At 37.1% G+C, this 18,126-nt stretch overlaps 1 protein-coding gene across 6 annotated transcripts in view; it reads right to left on the reverse strand.

The window, feature by feature from the left end:
• The window catches only part of LOC126872127 (TLD domain-containing protein 2), a 302,759-nt gene that overhangs the window by 217,417 nt on the left and 67,216 nt on the right, over positions 1-18,126 (reverse strand). For 2 of the 6 annotated variants that reach the window (XM_050631719.1, XM_050631718.1), the window contains exon 2: positions 9,096-9,453. The exons of 2 other annotated variants lie outside the window; for them this stretch is intronic. In XM_050631719.1, coding sequence (XP_050487676.1) covers positions 9,096-9,253 — 158 coding nt within the window. In that variant the 5' untranslated portion in view covers positions 9,254-9,453. Of the gene's footprint in view, positions 1-9,095; positions 9,454-18,126 lie in introns of those variants that run through there. 2 more of the 6 variants (XM_050631720.1, XM_050631721.1) reach the window with 2 other exon arrangements.

The following is an 18,126-nucleotide window of genomic DNA, read 5'->3' on the forward strand; positions in this document are numbered from 1 at the left end:
CTGAACCTCGACGCGTTTAAATGGTCTCAGGGTAGATTCTAGCGCATTTAGTTCGTAATTTGGCAAGATTTCTAGAATGAAATCGATATTCTGATGCTTTCGAGTCGATCAGTTCAATTAGCACGTTGACTGCCGTACGTATTTTCGATAAAATCTCCTTCAGGCCACGAGTGCTGTACCAAGCGTACTCTGCTAGGTACTCCCACCGATATTTTAGATAATTTAAAATCTCTACCCTAATTCGTTGCAATGTCGAAAAGAAAAATGGAAAACTTATTTCTTAGTGAATCAAATAAGTAGTGAAAAAGAAGTTACGAGGTAGCGATGAGGAAGAAATCAGATTTTCTAGAAATAGAAATATAAATAAAATTACATCGTCTGATTCTGATTCGGATATTAATAAGTGCAATCGTAGTGATACTGAATGTAATGAAAATACTGTTGACGAGATTTTACAAGAATTGGTCATTAAGGAAGAAAGAAGAACTGATGATACCGAGGAAAGTACAATTCAATTTGGTGAATGGAATGAATTTAGTGGTCGGCAGAAGTAATTTCTTTTTCCCGAGACAGACGGCCTCATTAGGCAATTACCTGGCAATGTCAATCCATATGATGTGTTCGAGCTATTCGTTGATGACGAAATAATAAACTTACTTGTATCAGAAAATTTCAACAAGGAAGGATGTAAATATTAGAAGATTTAGAGAATTATTAACTGCAAAATTATTAGGGTTGTCTGAAAATACAAAAAATCCTTGTTTTCCACGGAGTCAGCATAATATCGCCGTTTGGAAAAATGATTCCGGAAGAAGTATTAGACGCGCATGCAAACTGTGTTATGCAAATAAAAGACGTCGAACGGACCGATCAAAAGCAATTTAAAGAAAACAACAACTTATTGTCCAAATTGTGCCGACCAAACTCAACTATGTATAGAATGCTTCAAAGTTTTACATTCTATATAATTTTCTTAATAAACCATTTTCGTATTACTTTTATAGCAATTCAATAGTTTTATCACTTCCTGTGGAATATCTTTTCAAATACCTACGACGATCCTTCGCAAGTAGTCAAATAAGCGCCACTCGAATACGAGTGACGCGGTCCTATCAGAAACTTTGCTGTCGCTCGAATATGGGTGACATGACAGTCAACGTGTTAGGGAAGAGGATGAGAGTGAAAATCCTAAAAAAATCGTAGTTCGACGCGTCTAAATGGTTAAAAGTTAGATTTCACCGCGTTTAATTCCTAACTTGGTAAGTTATCATTGTCTGAAATGTCTACGGATATTCTGATGTGAGCTCCAAGGGCATGATCGATTCAATTTTTTGAAGCTCGACGAAAAAGAAGAGAGGCTTGAAGAAGTTGATGTACGATTTTTCATTCAAGTCTCATTGAAGAATCGAAGAAACCGCGAAGAACCGACATAAAATTCGATATTCCAAGAATATTCATATGAAACATGGAAGAAGATGATTTAAAAATATTCCGTGGTTAAAAGGATATGAATCGATCGCAGGTACATGAGTAGATATATGTACTCTTTGTTCGCGGGAACCGTTTCAAATGAAGAAATAGGACTTGGATTCGTGGTCTACGGATGATCAAGGCCACGCACAGTATCGAACATCGAAGAGCAAGAGAGAGAGAGAGAGAGAGAGAGAGAAATTACCGTTTCAATGTAGCTACTGTGGCCTGCACGAAAACAAAGGAACCATCCTTTTCATTGTACAACGGGACGACGGTTGTGCATGTATGCATCATACATACATATTCGTATCTGTTCATCAGATACCGTCAGACACAATTTCTATATGCCAGCGTATAGATCACGCTGCGGTGTTTCAGAAGATCGTTACGTAGCTAGAAATTGTTGCACAATAAAAAATTCCCCTGCTTCGTCCATGTCTATGCCGCAATTTCAAATTTTTCTAAATTTTAGAAACTGCACCTGTTTTGTTGTTTCCTTGTTTTCTATCGTCGTCGTTGAATTCCATACAGATATTTGTTGCACGCTAGAAATCCACGCGCTTTGTCTACGTCTACCCTTTAGTTTCAACGTTTTCTGGAAACTTTAGAAGCTTTGGGTCTCTTGCGTGAATTTCCACATATTTTCTGCGAAATGCAAATCCTATTTTGTCATACGTTTAGCTCCAATACTTCACCGTTTCGTTCCAGCTCTTTCGTTTTTTGCCTGATTTCTCCAATCCACTCCATCCTGGCTGCCCGATACACCGTCGCTCCTACGCTCCGAAACGCAAACTTCCTTATACAACTTTCGTCGATCAAGACACCGTGACAATCACCATGAACTCCTTCCTACACCCACACCCACGGAAATCCTGACAACAGACAAACGCCTTCACATCCTACACGAATTACTCCAACTTCAATTGGATCTTTCGAAATGCGAAACTATCGCTGAGAAGAACACGCTACTATCCGCAAGCGTTAGGACGTTTGCAAATTACAAATTACGGAAAGTGTTTAAAGGTTCGCTTGCGTATATCCTTTCCCTGTTGACGAAAGTTCCTTCGATCCTTATACTTTATAAAATATATATATATATATATATATATATATATATATATATATATATTTAATATATATTTTTTTATATAATTATTTTATATAATATATAATATATATATTTATAAATTTATATATATTCTACATACATAGAATATAAAAACGTCAACCTTTAGATGGAATTGCACCGAGTGTCCAAATATTTATGGCCGTGTGTAGCGTAATATGCAAATCGGGGACGATAAAAAATGAAAGGAAGGAGAAAAGAAAACGCAGCCGACAGAAGTCGAGCAAAACAGATGATATACGGTCGTGGAAACGAAACTGGCCCGATTCTGGCGGCGATTTACAGCCCAGAAGAGTCAGGGTCGTACGAAGAAACGAGTTTCGAGGCGGCCGGGTCAATAACTGCTATATAGGTGACGGCTGTTTAATAACTTTCTCTTTCACTTTATGGAAAAGAGCGTAAAAAGTGGTGGCAATGAATGAACATCTGATGTTACGTCGATGGGTAATCGCCTTGGCTGGTTATTCGGAATCGTGATTAATCATAATGATGGCTTCGGCCAAATTTGGTCCGATCCGATCCTACGCGGATTAGTCGAGTTAACCGACCGGCTAGTACAACTGTTTGAAGTTTCCAACAGCTTGTAAACCAACTTGATGGGTCAGTGGTGTTCGTCGCTGGATTAAAACGTCGTTCATCGTACCTTAATTAAGGGAGGAAACATCGCGATGACTATGATGGATGTTGCATGAGCGTTGTTTGTAAAAGAGATGATTTTAGGATCGTTAGCAGCTATCGTTGCCACGATTGACAGAATTAATGTAACGTTTAAGTGCGATAATCTTCGGTCGTTAACATAGTTTCCTTTTGTATGGAAGTAACCAGAGTGTTGAACCTTCGCGTTAAATTATATTATATCGACAAGTGTGTATAGTGTTTTAGGAGACAAAGGTCTATTGCCAGAGCGTAGGGCATATACACCTACTGACAAAAGTGAGAGAAACACTATGATCGTTTGGAAATTATTGTACAGGTATTTTTTATCTTCTCAGATACATCGGGTGAAACTAAAAATAACATAAGGAGATAAGTGTCCATATTTGAAATTACAATATACTTTTTTTCGATTATACTCGTGTAAGATTCACGTTTGATATTGACTCGGACGAATCGAATGGAACTTTGTAAGAAAAGTTGAGGAACAAACTTTAGTGGAATTATCTTACTATTTTTAACAAAACCTAAATAAAAAATAATGTAATAAGACGTTGGCTAACTCTTGGATTCGATGATCGCACGTCATCTGTGTGACATTGATTCAATTAATCGAACGCAATACGCTGTCGATATTTCGCACTATATTTTTCTAATTTTTACTATCAACTCGCTTTTATTTGTAAAACATTGCCATCCCAATTGATATGTAACGTAATTCCACGAATGTTCAATTGGGTTCAAGTCACGAGATTGACTCGATCATTTCATTGTATTAACATTTTGCCCCGGAATAAATTTCTTAGTCAATTTAGGTTTAGAAGAATTCGTTTCGGGTTATTCTCGTATCGAAATGGTCACTCTGTTCACATACGTGCTCACACGTGGCAACATATGAATTTGTAAAATACCGCCATATAAGAAACTGTCTATAGTTTATTTTATTTTATTTATTTTATTTGTATTGGCGGATCAGATCCATTACGTGAAAAAGCAACCTCGCACCATCACTGCTCATTTTAGATATTTAACGTTTAAACTTATTGTATGTTCGTGTATAAACTCCTATCTCTTTATGGTGTTTTAAATTCCAATGTATCTCAAACGATAAAAGAAATGTACAATGATTTTTAAGCGATCGTTGTTTCTTAACTTTTGCCAATAAACGTAACTTCAGTTTGTAAAATATAAAACCATCGTATTAGAATAAACCAATCTATCGGAATAAACAATCAAAATAAAATACCAAATTCTAAATCCTCGTTTTCGTTCTAAATTCTAAATTGATAAGTAAATATAGAAGATTGTACAGGAAAAACAATTTTTAAAATACTATTTCAAACAGTATTTTTACCATCTCTGCAATGAAATCATTATCAAATTGGTTTAAAGCGATTGCTTAACATTTATCAGTAAACGTAACTACAGTTTATTAAATATAAGAACATCCTATTAGAATAAACCAATCAATCGGAATAAACAATCAAAATAAAATACCAAATTCTAAATCCTCGTTTTCGTTCTAAATTCTAAATTGATAAGTAAATATAGAAGATTGTACAGTAAAAACAATTTTTAAAATACTATTTCAAACAGTATTTTTACCATCTCTGCAATGAAATCATTATCAAATTGGTTTAAAGCGATTGCTTAACATTTATCAGTAAACGTAACTACAGTTTGTTAAATATAAGAACATCCTATTAGAATAAACCAATCAATCGGAATAAGCAATCAAAATAAAATACCAAATTCTAAATCCTCGTTTTCGTTCTAAATTCTAAATTGATAAGTAAATATAGAAATTTGTACAGTAAAAACAATTTTTAAAATACTATTTCAAACAGTATTTCAAACAGTATTTTTACCATCCTCCAACGAAATCTTACTCTAATTACTGCTAAGTGGATGTTGGCAGAGTTTACGTTCGCCAGGCACTTTGCATAAATTAATTGAAATTCCTTCGTCCACAAAATGCCATATTCGCGATGAAAAAAGTGAATCGTAGCAATTACATGTAAACGATGAATAATCTCATTGGAGATGGAACAGAAAGGTCTCGTTTCGTAATAAGCCAGGCAATCTTTCCTCGATAACGATAAATTTGTCGTGTATAAGCGGCCGATCTACCGATCGCGTCATAATTTAATAGATCGATTTAGAAGCGGTTGACGCATTGTGACCGCCGCTGCTAATGGCAAATCGATGAACCGCCAGCTAATTAGCGTATCGACGCTAGCAAACCAGCCAGTGCTTGTTACTATTCGCGAAATGTTATTCTGCTACTAGTTTGTGAACGGCTGCTAATTCACCAAGCAAACTTTCAGGCTGTTGCTAAAGAATTTCCTTCCCTATTTTCCTTTCGCGAAATAGCCGATACTCGCGCGATATTTTCTAACGAACTGCGTATTAGCTTCGTAATAAACTTCGACGATGGTATTTGCATTATGTATATTTGCATGTATACTTAAATATTATTCCTCGTCTCGTTTTCTATTTTCAGTAAAGGAATTTCGTAGCTTTCAATGGATTTAAAAAAGAAAAAAAAAATTCTTCTCGTAAACTTGAACAGATTATTAACAAATCAGTAGTTAACAAGACCTTAAGGACTCGTAGTACACATCGAGGAGAATAAAAACAGACTCGTAATCGGTATATAAACAGACCCGAAAGTAATTATTTTCAGAGATAAACTTTCGTTTCGTTGCGATTAATCACGTGTTTAAGTAACACGCTGGATGCAAACAACGATGACAAAGGATTATTATTATCACCGACAAAGGATCGCAATGAGTTACAAATCATTATTTCCCTCTTTCACATCGTTATCTCCCTCTTTTGTTCGTCGCGTCTTCTTTCATCTCAGTACGAATTCGCCTGTGTAGATCGACTTACGCAGCTGTATTTCCAAATATCATTTCTTCTTATAATTCAACTCTATTATTACTTTATTACGAGTAAATAAAATACATCGAGCATCAAAGAGAAGCGTTAAAAATTCGTAAGTAGATTAAAGTAATAACCTACTCTATACCATCCATTTTATACTCTGTTTCTATCCGGCAAAATTATTTCTTTCTGTTTCTATCTAACAAAATTTAAGGGTCGAACACATTTTTATTCATCTGCCTGAAAACCATAAATTCTCGTACTCTGCTTTAACCCTTTCTTCGGCATCGCACATAACGAGAGGAAAGCGACTGATAGTTCTCCTACTCGTTCGCCGGGTTCTCAAGAAGCCTCCCGACACCACAATGTCCGGAGAATCGTTCGAGAACCAGCCACACTAACACCGACTGCCATCTACTGATTACGCTGCGTACTGAGAAACACTGGCTCGAAGATAACGCTTGAATTATTGCCGCGAATAATTAAAGCGAGCGATATTGGATTCTGTAATGGTAGTTCATACGTCACCTTTCATCCCATTACCTGACTCTACCTGATCACTGTATTATTTTAATGCCATACCAGCAAGATTATCAGTTAAAATATATAATACCAGAACTACCATACCAGTCAAATTGACTGGTTCTACAATTTTATAAATTTGCCGACCGTCGTTCAAGGATCCCAAATGGATTGATAATACCAAAAAGTTACTACATAACATGGAATTCCTTCTGTAAGAAAGTAATAAATCAATAAATTCCTTCTGTAAGAAAGTAATAAATCAATAAATATAAAAATATTCTGTTATTACGTATTTTTCAAAGATCAGTCACTTTGACTGGTTTTGGTAGGAATATCTTCGTATTAACTATCGGTAGTTCTAATGATAAGGTTGTAAGATTCCCGCAAATACACATGTACAGGGTGTCGGAAAATACGTGGAGCTTCCAGGGTAAAATACCATTTTACGTTATTTATTTGACGTTCGTGCGACGCAGTTAAAGTTCCAACGGCACGTTTTTACAGCTACTTTTTTTCGTCGTTCTGATATGATGGAATCAACTCTATAAATATCCAAGTGATGGAAGATAAAGGAACGCGTCTACGCTTCGGAAAACGTAACTTCCAAGCACCATCGTAATACGTATGGAAAAGAAACTGTCGTAATGTAAAGTAGATTTACGAGGCAATCTTGAGAACGTAGCATGCGTATGTAAATTAGTTTCTCTTATAATATAGCCGGTTAACGAGTACAGTGGAACTTCGGTTATCGAACGACTTTCGTCTCGAACAAATCGGTTCTTCGCGTGTTTTCTGGAAAGAAGGGAAAAGAAGAAAAATAAAAAAGAAAGAAAGAACGGATCGGTTTCCGGAGAGAATCTGCATTTTCGAACAGGCAATCATGTGCTCCACTCTGGTGGCGGAGTATCAGTTACGTCGCAGTTTCTGTTCAATGCAGACTTCTGTTCGAATTTCCAGCACCTCTCCTTAATTTTCCTCGTCGTTCTATGCTTTTTTTATACGTTATCGTTAATTAAATAAATGGCTATTTGGCCGACGAAAGATAACGACGGTGGCAAATCGAATAGAAAAGTGGTTAGAGCTACGATGAAAGTGAAAATAAAAAAGATGTTTTTAAATGGTTTTTATTTAAAGATGGAGCAAGAAGAAGAACATAATTTCCTCGATCAGGTATCATTAAGTAATTGAATGTAATAATATTATACAGGGAAATCTATATAGATTGAGCACACGCGGTAATCACGTATAATAGGGTATTACTCAATTGTTGAACTCATATTACTAAAAATAAAGAGCTAGCGGGCTCATTGCATTAACCTTGCGAGGCCATCCGGTTAGCATCTCCTCTGTTCTCTTGAATGAACCTTTTGGATACAAAAAATTTCCAATGAACGCAAGCAAGATAATTTTCTAACGATTACGAGGTAAAAATAGAAGAATATTTCGCTGAAATTGTCAGTCCGATATTCATCTGATCGAATAGAAGAGAGTCTTTGAAAGCGTAAAAATTCTGGGAACTTTGTAATTAGACTAATACGAGCCAGCCACGTTTTTATTTTCATTTCTATATTTTGATAACTTTGATATTTATCACTTAATAACGCCTGATTGAGAAAATTATACTCTTCCTTTTAGCGGCACATTTTTAAACAAAAACCACCGAAGAAATTTTCTTTTATTTATATATTTTATTTTCTACTTTTTTCTTCTTTTAACTGTCATCCCACGATATACAAATATTTTATCAAATAATATTTTGTCAAATTTCACTTCGGCTAACCAAACAATTATTTCCAATAAAAAGATATTATCAACATCACAGTTTCAACATCAGCTTTTCAGCTGGTCGGGAAATGGATGAAAATTCGCTTACAAAATTCCATCCAGACAAACAAACAGAAAAATCAGCTAAATAAAAACCACAAATAAAGAGAAGTCACGTCGAAATATGAGAATGGCGTTCGTATTTCGTATTCAAAACAATTAATGTGTGATACCGTTAATACCCAGTGTCTCTACAGAAAGGAACTCTTCTTAGTAAAAACAAAGCTGTTCATTTACTACGTGTGTGTATTCCATTCGCGTAAGATTTCACGCGTCTCTATTGTTCCTCTATCCGACTTGATGCATTGAAAACTGTTAAAAAGTATAAATAAATAAAAAAAAATGGTTTCAATTTTCGAACAACCTTCCCAAACGAATTATGGTCCGACAACTGACGTTCCACGATATCAATATCATTTTATAATGAAAAAATCTTCCCTTACATCTATGCTAAATGTAATTCTACTAATTTTAAATGTCCCACGATTTATAGACGATAGCGTATGCAAGAAATTGATCATTCCAAATGTTTCGATTCTAAACTCTACGCTCTGTGGTAGAAAAAAAGGGACTCTCAAAGCGAAGAATCATCGAGGGTACTCACTGCCAATTGAATTTCCCGGTGATACCTTCCCTGAGGCGGTCCTTGAGGCTTCGTTGCCTTGGTCTAGAGGAAAGCGAAGGGCTGGCTGGTTCCTTCGACTTGATCGGCGGCGGGCCACTTCCGCCACTGCCGCCACCGCCGCCGGAGAACAACGCCATTCTTCTTGCTTACGCCGATCCACCAAGTGTGTCGATCTGACACTCGCACAACAGTTCGCGACTCGCTCGATCCGCTGCAACTGTCTCTAGGTCGCGTGTCGAGCGAGCATCATCGAGGCACTCGCGAGCACGAGGAATCACTGGACGAGTCGAACGTCCGCCGCTTTCTGCCCAACCAGTCGCCGAATAATGTTTCTATTCTGCGAAATATTTTCCCATGATAGACTGCTTTAAACACAAGCGAATGAGACTATACACGGAACTTCCGAAAATATCCATCAACGATGCAAAATAATTTTTGCTGGAACGCTGGGAATTTTGGAATCGATTGGAAATACGCCTGCTTCGTCCTTCTCTTCAGGGAGAATTGAATTTTCAGTTGAATTTTGAATTTTTGCAGTTAATTCGCAAGGAGCACGAAGCTGGCTTTACGTCGGTCCAGTAGCATTGCAGCAAGATCCGGTGCTGGATTGTAATTGGAACAATCGAGACAAAGTTCCACTACGGTGTTTTCATTCCAGTACAGCGTTTTCGTTCCAGCAAGTAATCCGACCAAACTACCGGATCGAAAGTCTACTTTTTCAATCCAATGTTTAGCCCCACCATCGCTAACACAACGTTACACAGCGTTGCTGGAATCGTCTGGACGGCTCAATGATGCCCAGTGCTGGCTGAAGCGTAGTACAGTGCAGTAGTCGGTTTTCCGCGCGAATTCATTGCCACTAAAGCCTATCACTTTCAACGAATCCGAAAGAAACTTTCAGATTTCCAATCAAACCATTGCCATGCAATCGGTCGATCCAACGACTGGACAAGCGTAAAGCCAGCTTAAAGGATTAGTAAACAGGTCTCAAAGGGGTTAGTTGTATTAACGAACGATTAAATAAAATATTTCGTGACAGTGCTGTGGTACGATATGACTTGTACAACGTAGATATAGACGTGTGGTAGTTGTCGAAATAATATAGTTTTAGTATACTTTCAGTATAGTCGATATATGGTTAAATGATATATAGGCTGGACAGAAACTTTTCACAGCCACTGTAGGTACGTAACTTCAAAGTTATAAACGTGACAGCGTAGAAAGTTAACGCGACATCTGCGATCGATGACGGTTTGGTAGGTTTGTACGAGGCTATCGATTAAGTTAGACACACAGAATTGCAGGGAAGGCACGAATCGTATAATATCTGTATCTGACTTATTTTCACAATTGCTAAATTATACTTCACACGCGTTCACGAACGAAGCGGAAGATAACGAAACAAATAATTTTGGTTTCGCGAACGAAGAGAAGGATCGTAATTATTTGGAAAAACCACGTTTCTCGTTATCTGTGTACCAAAGACACTTCGCTTCTCCAAAAGTCTTTCACGGACAATTTTCACTTTCGTCGGCAGTTAAAAATCTTGATCGTTGTATATAAATTATCCTGCGAAAGGAAATATTTTTTAAATAACGCTTTAAACAATTACCGGAGGCATAGATATCTTCCAGATGGAAACACTAGCGCGGAGGGCTCGATGACAGATGGTTTCAGCAGCTCAGCCCGAATGCTTACTACGATCCAGACCGATTTTTCAGTCACGTCAACGACTTGTTGAGGCTCGTTAAATAACAAGTACGACCGAACGGATGATTCAATTCGCTCGCGACTCGCGCGACCGAACGCTAAGAAGATCGACGACCAAAGTTCTTTGGTCTATTATACAATAGATTCGTCAAGTGCATATTTTTTCCTGTAAGCTACATAGATCGACGACAATTATTGTCGAAAGTTTATTTGATTAGAGAAGAAGCAATTAACATGCAATTACGCTTTCTTTGGGTAAATAATTTCTATAAATATTTTACCTGGTGAATTAGAATTAGATTTATAGATAATATAAATAACGTAGAAGAATTAGAAGAATTACTTGAGGTAATAGAGTGGAATATTTCAAATATAGCGCAAATAGGAACTTGCGTAAAAATTACAGGGTAACGTACTTTATACTCAAAAATGTATTTTTCTGTAAAGAGAGATTTAATATACAGGGTGGTTGGTAACTGGTGGTACAAGCGGAAAGGGGGTGATTCTACGCGAAAAAAGAAGTCGAAAATGTAGAATAAAAATTTTTTCTTTTTAATTTTTTCTTTAATTTTAAATTAGAGATCCGTTATAACGAGACGTGATGAAGTGCACGCGTACCGAGCGAAAATTCAAAGTCGATTTTCTCGAAAACAAAGCCTCAAACGAAAAATTTTTATTCTATATTTTCGACTTCTTTTTTCGCGTAGAATCACCCCCTTTCCGCTTGTACCACCAGTTACCAACCACCCTGTATAGGAGATTAGGTAAGGTGTACAAGTAGACATAGCGAACATCGATTTTTTAGGAAAAAAATAAGGAGATATAGAAAAAATTGTTTCATCTGATGCGTCGTTCTCGAGAAAATCGGGTTTGAAAATTTTGTCAATTTTATATTTGAACATGGCTAATTCAGGACTGAATTGGAGTAAATAATTGACAGAAGGTTACTCTACGTGCGGAAATAAGTCGAAGACGTAGAATAAACTTCGTTCGCGAGACGTTTTGTTGGAAAATAAATCTGACTGTTGAACACGCGCATGTACCAGGCCAACTTCTCACTAAACACGTTCAAACACTATTTTCTTGAAAATTAAGCTTCAAACAGACAAATTCCTTTTCACGTTTTTCACTTATTTTTGCATCCGCAATAACGCTCTACCGATTTTTATTATTAATTTATGTATACCGAATTGTATTCATCATCGGGTCGATAATCAGGCTAATTTAATCGACAAATTTTCAAACTTAATCTTCTCAAGAATGTCGTATGACAAAGTTGTGTTCTACTTTATTTTCTCGAAGGAATCGGCAGGTACGCAGAAAAATACCAGGAAAGAACAGCAACAAATCCAAACCAGCTGGCTGCTGAAGCGAGTAAAACTCTCATAAAAAGAAGACTAAAAAGAAAACACCTCACTGACCTCACTAAAGAAATAAAATAGTCAAACTCGAAGATAGTATCCCGCTGGTGGTAGCCACCCGCATGTTATTTAGTAATTAAGCTAGAGAAATTTACCAAATGTCCAGCTGGACAAATTGTAAAGTACAAATTAAATAATAAAAAAAAAACTTTATTTTCTTCTGATCTTCTCATAAGATATCGCCGCACGTCCGCTTATACGTGTTATTCGCCCGTATCTTGTATTTACTTTTTCTTTGTTGTATCAATCTACGTGTTTGTATTTGTTAAATCTTCAGCTTTCAACGTGTATCCTCATCGATTAAAAAATTAACCTTCGAAGTAAATAAATTTCAAATACACCACGGCTAAGGAATTAAACGATCCGTGAGTGTTTGAGAGGCGGTGAAATTCATACGACAGGATAGAGCCTCGATCCTTCCGATTCACCGAAAGGAGAAAGAGCACCGCGATAACGTCGTGTACGTTCGGATGGAACTTTATTCGTTCGCCGACTTCTAACGGGAAATAAAGCTGCTGCTTCGTATTGAACTCGCAGACGTATCGAGTGGCGATCGAAAGGAACTGACGTGAAGTATTCTCGTGCTAACTTCCAAGCGCATTTATCACGCTCTCTATGGTAAGATTGATAGAGAACAGTCGGATCAGTCCTTCCTTTTCTTGCGTAACTTTGTTTGAATTTGTAGATTACAGTAGCTTGCTTCTCTTAGCAGGTTTTTATTAATCGTTTCAAGGAGTCGTCTAATTTGATCTCATTATGGAAATTGATTTAGTCGAAGACAAAGACGAGTAAGAATTTTTTTATTAATCGTAAAACTTGATTGGTACGCAATCGTTCAAATAAAATAATTGTCAAACAGACGTAGCCATTTTTCTCTACAATGACCATTCTACAATATACCGTAGGAAGAATATCAATGACAATAGCAAACGATAAGGTGTGACACAAATACGACGCATTTTCAATTTCTCATTAGCACATTAAATTGAGTCGAACTTCGTTCTGTGTATTAAATTATTCAATTACAAACATTTTGATAGTGGGACCATTTGAAGAATGTTAGTCTAGAATAATGGAAGGTTCGAGCAGTGGGATATTCAAATAATGACACACTCGAACAATGGGATCTGCGAAACGTGTATTTTTCGAACAGATATTCAAACGATGGAAGTGCGTTAAAATCAGATCTTTTAGATTCGAATAATTTTCACTGCTTCGATCTATACTTCGAAGGAAAATTATTGTTCGATTCACGTTTCCACGTAATCTTTATACATTGCGGAACGTTTATATGTAAAACTTGGATAGAATTATTTTTAGCGTTAAACGAGTGTATAGAGAAGGGCGTAGATCAGTCGATAAGTCGTTACGACGGAGAAAGAAAATTTAAGAAAATTCTATGGCCATTCTTGTCTGCAACGAAACGCGAAAGAAAAGTGTGCAAAGGCTCATGATAGACAGCAACTGGTAGCGACAGCGATAAGACCGATAGAATCGACCTTAACAACCTCAGTTAAATTTCATTACGTTTCTCGAGTGGCACGCGCCTTTCAAGGTTGCAACATACGATTTCAATTGCGCAAAAACGACCACTGTCGCCGGGATCGTTGGTCGACTCGACTAATAACCAAATTATAAATGTTTACTACTTAAATAAAAGAACAATGGAAGACGGACAACGTTTCCGACATAATGCGTGCTTGCAAATAACAAACATTACATAAAATGTTTAAAAGAGAGCGACGCAAAAATCGAACGTGTCTGCATTGTTAAAATATCGCGAGAATATTTCGACGAGGAACGAGGAACTGGAGATTACAGGAAAGCCATTTAATAAATCGATTTTCATTCGTGTTTCTTTTTTCTTTTTTTTTTTTTTTTTATTTTATTGCGGCGATAAAGAAATGAACCACAAGATAGATTTATAGTTTTCGTTCGATGATCGTAGATTTGCAACTTTTTCGTAGCAGTTGCTTACGCATCGTTTTCTAGTAGTAAGCTTTTGCGCGGTAACACGACCTAGTTGAAAATGAAAATGGCTTGTTAATTTAAGTTTATATTGCATTTCGTCTAAAGGCGCAAGCCTTTCAAAGGTAACCGACAAAGTTTTATAAAAAGTATCGGGACCCGCATTATAACGATCTATATTTTGGAAATGTATGGAATTTAAAAATTCATCATTCTTATGTTCATCAATTTAAAAGTTCAAATTTCATCAAACGTAACTTCATCAAACATAATTTCCACAACATCAGAATTCAACATCGAAATAATATTTTGTCCTATTCCCTACCCTTTCGTCAAACACTGTCAAATTTAGTTCGCGTAATGTATCGTTTGGCTTCGGCCAAAGTTTCTGATCAATTTATGCATGCGTTTAATTTCTGTTACACCAATACGTACATAAGAAATATATATGTACACACACACACACACAAGAGCGAAACAGATGAGATTAATAATAATAATAATGATAATATATATGTATCTTACAATAAATTCACATAAATTAATCATAAACTTTAGTCGAAACCAGAAGCTACATTACGCGAACCAAGTTTTGCAATATTTGACGAAAAGATACGAAACAGAACAAAATATAATTTTGCTGGTCCGGAGAAGTTCCACGTGCAAAGACTGCGCGAATACGAATCTTTGTAAAAGTCTGAAGTTATGTGTACTCGATGAACGAAAAAGGGAGGCAGAGACTCTCGACCCTCGATCCTCGACCCTCGACTTCAAAGCAAACACACTCGTCCAATCCTATTTTTTTTTTTCTCTCCTTTCTGCACTTCTGTTTCACCGAAAAAAGTCTCAGGACGCACGATCACAGAGAGAAGGAAAGGGAGAGAGAGAGAGAAAGAGAGGAAGAGAGGTGAGAATCATCGAGAGAAAGGGAGGGATGAAAAAGAAAAATTTTCCAACCAAAACGTTCTCTTGGTGTAATCAGGCTTCCGTTGAAGGACATTTGCTAGGTCAAGGTTAGCACGGTAAGGTCAAGGACTGGCAGTCCCGATTCTCGTAGAGTGGAGAACATAACCGGCCTACGCCTCTCCGTGTCGAAAGCCTACTCCTGCTCCCGGTGTGTATTGATCCCTTTTGCCCCGGCAAACTCCGACCAATCGCGGCTCTGCCATTGCACGGTAACCAACTCGTTCCGGCACATTTTCGACAGAACGGACGCACAGGGGCCGAACTTCGATCAGCAAGTCTCGTGACAAACGTTAATTAACACTGCGATTTGATGGAAGGGTTTATCTTTCGGCCGAGTTTCCACACGCAACTGCGTCCATGAAATTCGCTAGTTTAGGGGAATTTCCCTTGGTGAATTTGGTTTGAAATTGAAGCAGAAATTTTTCTGTTTCTGATATTAAAAACGCATATTTGTACCTCTACGACTAGAAAATCCGTCGAATTTGAGGCAAGACTTACTTTAACTCGAATTATTTGCCGCGTTTCCAGATCCCTTATTTTACCTCTGTAACTCGAGTTTAGAACACGCAGCCCTCTGCAAGTCGAAGTTTACCACTACAAGTCGAACTTCTATCGCCGTTGCCTCTGCAACTCGAAGTACGCCAATAGCTATGCCGTGTATCACATGAGATGCGAGAAACCAACCGTTCGATATTCTCTCGTTTCTTGCAACTGTTAGAACTCTTTCGAATAAGACGACACAAGTCGTACACCTATTTCTTCGTCCTTCGACCACAAGCATATCTACAATAAGGCTAATCGCTTTTCGTCAGTCAAACTCGTAATTACCTTTGTCTGTTGCATTTATATACGTTGAATAAAATGAGTTCAAAGAGGAAGCTTGAGATACGAAGACTTTCCGAAGATGTGAATGCGATCGCCCCTTCGTTGTTATAATGTTACGTATATGATAATTTCGTTATTTTATTTATTAAATCAGAGATGAATTCGCAACTGATTTACTTTCGTCTTTAATTCATTTGAAAGAAGCTCGTTCAGCTTGAATCTCTACGCGTACCATATAACGACGAAGAGAGAAATGTTCCAGTGAAATATGCAATTCGAACCCTTCAACAAATTACGCTAAACAGTCTTGGAAAAGTCACGGCCTTGTCTCCGAGCCAGTGGTTCTACACTATCGATCGAGTCTCCGCCGAAAGGTCTCGCGTCCTTTGATCTTCGTTGAATGCTCTGCCTTTTCGTAGCTCTTTTCGCCAGCCGCTACGAGCAGTGTTAATTAGAAGCAAATTCATGAAATCCGTGTTACTGGCTCCGTATCCGTACTATTTTTTTCTTGTGACTCTACGTTTTGAAATATCTCCAAAAATTCTTCAATACTCTTGCATCTCTCGTCGAAAAGAAGGGAAAACACAATGAACGGACTATATTGTCGCAGATATGTTATCGTTGAAAAGATGTACGGTTCATGAAATACATAACATGAAGAGAAGCAGCGAGAACTTGTTCACACAATGTGTATGTCCAATAGAGGAGAAATGAATGTACAAATTTAGAAATTAGTTCATTAAAACTCTCTCGTCTCCTAATTCCATCTTCGCCTAAATTTTCTCCTAAAGATTCTCTGTTCCTATATTTTTAGACGATTTTCCCATTCCTCTGGAAATTCGACAATTCTCGTTGAGGATCTCTTTAAAATGACCAATTAGCGACGTGAAGTTTATTCACAACTTATTAAATCACGTTCCATTAGAAGAATAACTTTATGTAATAGCCAAACTGTTCGAGTGCTGTGAATCCTACACGTTGATCTGATATTTCTCTAATTAAATGATCCAGTAGAACTTTCTCCTACAAAACTCTCTTTTAAGAACGAAACTTCAAAGCGTTGCCAAAACGCTTCCTTCTCTTGAGATACAAAAAGTATTAACAAAGAATATACAACCGCATGTAGGATAACAAAAAAGAAGACGTCCATAAAATAAAAATTGAAACGAAAATGTGAGAAAGTCGCTTAAAAAAGAAATGGACGATGGAAAATAAGGTGATCGGATTGGACTGTAGAGAAACGATCGAAACCGTGTGCCCAGCTACCGCCAGACGGCCTGTCTCCTAGCCTATTCGTAATTTATGAACGTGCCATGGGCCAATTTCCAGACAATTCTTTGCCTTCTGTGGCGGGCGAGAGTTTCTTCTTCCATGTTTAAACAGGGTCGAGTCGAATCATCGTTCAGCGGTCAACGGTATTTGCCATTCGCGATGGTAATCTGTGTCACGGAAACCACTTTTACGTTTCAACCCCGTTTCTTCTTTCACGTCCTCTTTAAAAATTGATTAATTCATAATACCACCGCGATTTTTTCTTGTTTCTTTTTTAGATACAACCATTAAGCTACTGATTCGTTGGTATCGCGCTAATTTAGATTGATCGTATCGTATTATCAACAGTTACTCCGTTTCTTGGAAAGCAGTTGCAATTTATATGTCTGAAAATGTATACGAAAAAATGTTACGTGTGTGTCAATGGGTAGCTCAATCGTGTCCTCCGCCCAGTTAATTAATATTTATATACAGATAGCGATTGTTAATTATAATAGACTTGGTTGGATCCTAAGAGTAAGGGCCAAAGATATATGCTATTTGTAATAGCTTCTGCTCTCATATTCTCCTTCCATTTCTCCTTTCTTTTTCTCTTTTACTTCGTTTCCTATGATCTTTGTGTCGGTAATTTATTATTTCTGCTGTACGTGTCACCTTCTCCTTAGGTTTTTGTGTCCACGTTTTTTATTTTTCATTCAGCTCGACGTGAGAAGAGCAACAAGCGACTCGACCAATAATTTTAAGTTTTCCTATCCTCGTTAATTCGTTCTTTTATAAAGATAATTTCATGTAAAATGTGAGCACGTGCAATCAATTTTTTGAACGACTGTAAATTGGAATTCATATAA

Source organism: Bombus huntii, chromosome 12 (genome assembly GCF_024542735.1).
Source record: "Bombus huntii isolate Logan2020A chromosome 12, iyBomHunt1.1, whole genome shotgun sequence".
Taxonomy (NCBI): Eukaryota; Metazoa; Arthropoda; class Insecta; order Hymenoptera; family Apidae; genus Bombus; species Bombus huntii.